General features: G+C 57.4%; 1 protein-coding gene across 1 annotated transcript in view; it reads left to right on the forward strand.

The window, feature by feature from the left end:
• Positions 1–2,697, forward strand: part of GRID2IP (Grid2 interacting protein) — a 59,771-nt gene that overhangs the window by 16,383 nt on the left and 40,691 nt on the right. The window contains 1 exon segment of the mRNA XM_006143671.2: positions 2,561–2,690. Coding sequence (XP_006143733.2) covers positions 2,561–2,690 — 130 coding nt within the window.

Raw genomic sequence — 2,697 nt, forward strand, 5'->3', positions numbered from 1 at the left:
GCTGACTCGCCTCGGGCTGACCTGAAAGGGGGTGGGGCTGGGGCATTGAGGGGCTTCCCTACTCTGGGTGGGTATCCACCGAGCCTGGGCAAAGCCAGGGGGAGGGTGGATGGGAGCTAAGTAGGTATAGGACCAAGACGGTCCCTGTGATGGGCGCTGGAACCCATGCGCTGCCCTAGCAATCTGGGCTGGGGCGAAGGGCCGGCACTGAACAACCCTCTTTCCTTCCTAGGACTGGGTTGGTTGGTTAAGGGGACAGAACAGAGGGCCCAGGCTCGGGTTGGGTCCCCTGGGTGAGAGTCTGGCTTGTCTTGTCCAGAGTTTGGTGGGCGCCACCCCTCCACTGCTACTTCCTTCAGGCTGAGGCTCTATTCCCGTGGACACCCCCCCGAGTATTCTCCCCCAACCCCGTGAACCAGGACACCCTGGCCAGTTCACTGGCCGATGATCAAGGGCCAGATGGAGAAAGCTGGGCTGGGGCAGGGAATGGAGAGAGACTCCTGAGTTTCTACTGAGAACCTGGGGTTGGTTGTAGACTTGACCCAGGTAGTGAGAACAGGATTGCTCTTGAATGTAAGGTCATTGTTTCATCCTCAGAAAGACCTCATAGAGGTCCTTGGGCATCGCAGAACAGGGGGGGTCTTGGGGCAGCTATCGCTGGGCTGTCAGTCAGGGTAGCCAACATGGCTCCATGGTACCTGGCTCTGCTGGGTCAGTCAATTCAGAGCACTCAGGGCTGGGAGCCTGGGCCAGACTGAGCTGGAGAGCCCTCAAAAGCCAGGAAAGATGTCTGGCTCACCAGGCACAAGGATGCCTGGCTCAGCCCCAAGGACATCAAGGATGTCAAACACTTCATCTTGCCTCACCTGTGCAATTGGTGACAGCCTGGTTACCTCTGGGGGAGGGCAGGGCAGAGTCTTTTCTATTTGCTGCTAGAGGGTTGAGTGTGATGGTCAACTGCCAAGACTGGGCTCAGGCTGGGTGTGTTGAGCTGAGGGCTTCCGGCACCTGTGGCTGGAGCCCAAAGTGTGAGATGGATAGTATCAGGCTTGTCATCTCTCCTTTGCCAGGTCGTGAGGTCTGGGAGGGTATAGGAAATATGAAGGCTAGGCAGACGGAAGTGTCAGGCTCCGGGACCTTAGTGACTATCTGGGGGCTGAGGCTGAGGTCAGGAGTCACTTGGGAGGGGGGCAGGGATGGGCTCTTGCCAGAGTAGAGCAGGCCATTCATTCTGGTCTCCTGGTCACCTAGAACATGTGGATCTGGAGCAGAGCTCACTGGGAGCTCAGCTTATTTTGCCTGCCTGACCTTATTAATCCTAGCCACAGAGGTTGGGAGAACTGTGCAGGGGCCACTGGGCAACCTCAGAGGGGTTGTATTTCAGCTGGCTATAGGGCCACTGCCTCCCCTCCCTCTCATCATGCCCTTGGCATTTGGCACTGGCTCCTGGTACCATGAGTAGGGAAGGGAGCCTTGGGATGCAGCCAGGGAAGCCTTGATAGAGATCTTCAGGGGCCGGTGTCAGAGAACCTATTACAGTGCCAAGGCTCAGAAGACTAGGCTCTGATTCCTGCTGTGTAAAGTGTACGGATCCATTCTGTACTGCAGAATCCTGTCACAGACCAGGGAGTCTATCAGGATGTTAACTGCCACCATTACTCAGAGGTGTGATTGGACTTCTTGTCACGGAGCCGCTCCCATGTGCTGAGCCCTGGTTGGCTACTGTGGCTCACAGCTCGGCTACAGAACCAGCCCTCAGTTTCCAGTTTTGCAGAGGAGACCCACAGGCACCAAAGAGTTATCTCAAAGTGTGGATCCAGCACAGGGGACCATGCTTCCCACCTTTTCTCATGTCACTTTCAGGCCGTCTCCTTTGAGAGCAGGATCCGCAGTCCCCAGTGCAGGGAGTAGTGGCTAGCAAAATACATGCAGGATCCAACTGAAGGGAAGCCAATGTTGGGTGTGGCCAACCTGGTTTAGATAAAGGAGCAGAGAGTGGAGCAGGCAGGGGTCCTGGTAAATGAGTAGGCAGCTGTAGACGGGCTGACCAGAGAAGCAAGCAGGAAAACTGAGGGGTGTGATGAGAGTCTCTGAGAAATGAGACCACAGGCAGATTGAGGCTTTAGTTTTCTGAAGCCCAGTCACCTAAAAGCAAGCCAGAAGATGGGTGGTAGGGATCGCTGGGTAGGGATTATTTGGTAGGTGCAAGGCCATGAGATGAGGAAGTCAGGGAGAGCCCAGAGATGGGAACCAAAGGCCACAGGAAGAACAGGTCCGTGAACTGGCTGTGGGGGAACTGAGGCCCAGCAGAGGCCGGAGTAATGTGATTTTCCCCAAGGGAAGGTGGAGCAAACAGGACGTCAGAGTACTGTGATGGCCTGGGGCGGTTAGGGGCGCAAGTCTAGGCAGTAACGGGGTAACTGGGATATGGCTGCTGATATCCCCCACTCCCACCCCATGCCCTGCCCCTGTCACTCCTGGGGAGCGGCGGAAGAGCCTCGGCTGTCCCCATGAGGAGGAGCCTTAGGATGCTCCCCTACTCTGCGGTCTACGCCGGCAGGATCTTCATCCCCAAGAAGCACCGAGCACGCTTCGATGAGGTGGTGTCGCAGGGCCTGCTGGGCAAGCTGTGCCGGGCCCGCCGGACGCAGGGCGCGCAACGGCTGCGCCGGAGCCGCAGTGAGGAGAGGCCCGAGC

The sequence above is a fragment of the Tupaia chinensis genome, unplaced genomic scaffold (assembly GCF_000334495.1).
Source record: "Tupaia chinensis unplaced genomic scaffold, TupChi_1.0 Scaffold000101_1, whole genome shotgun sequence".
Taxonomy (NCBI): domain Eukaryota; kingdom Metazoa; phylum Chordata; class Mammalia; order Scandentia; family Tupaiidae; genus Tupaia; species Tupaia belangeri.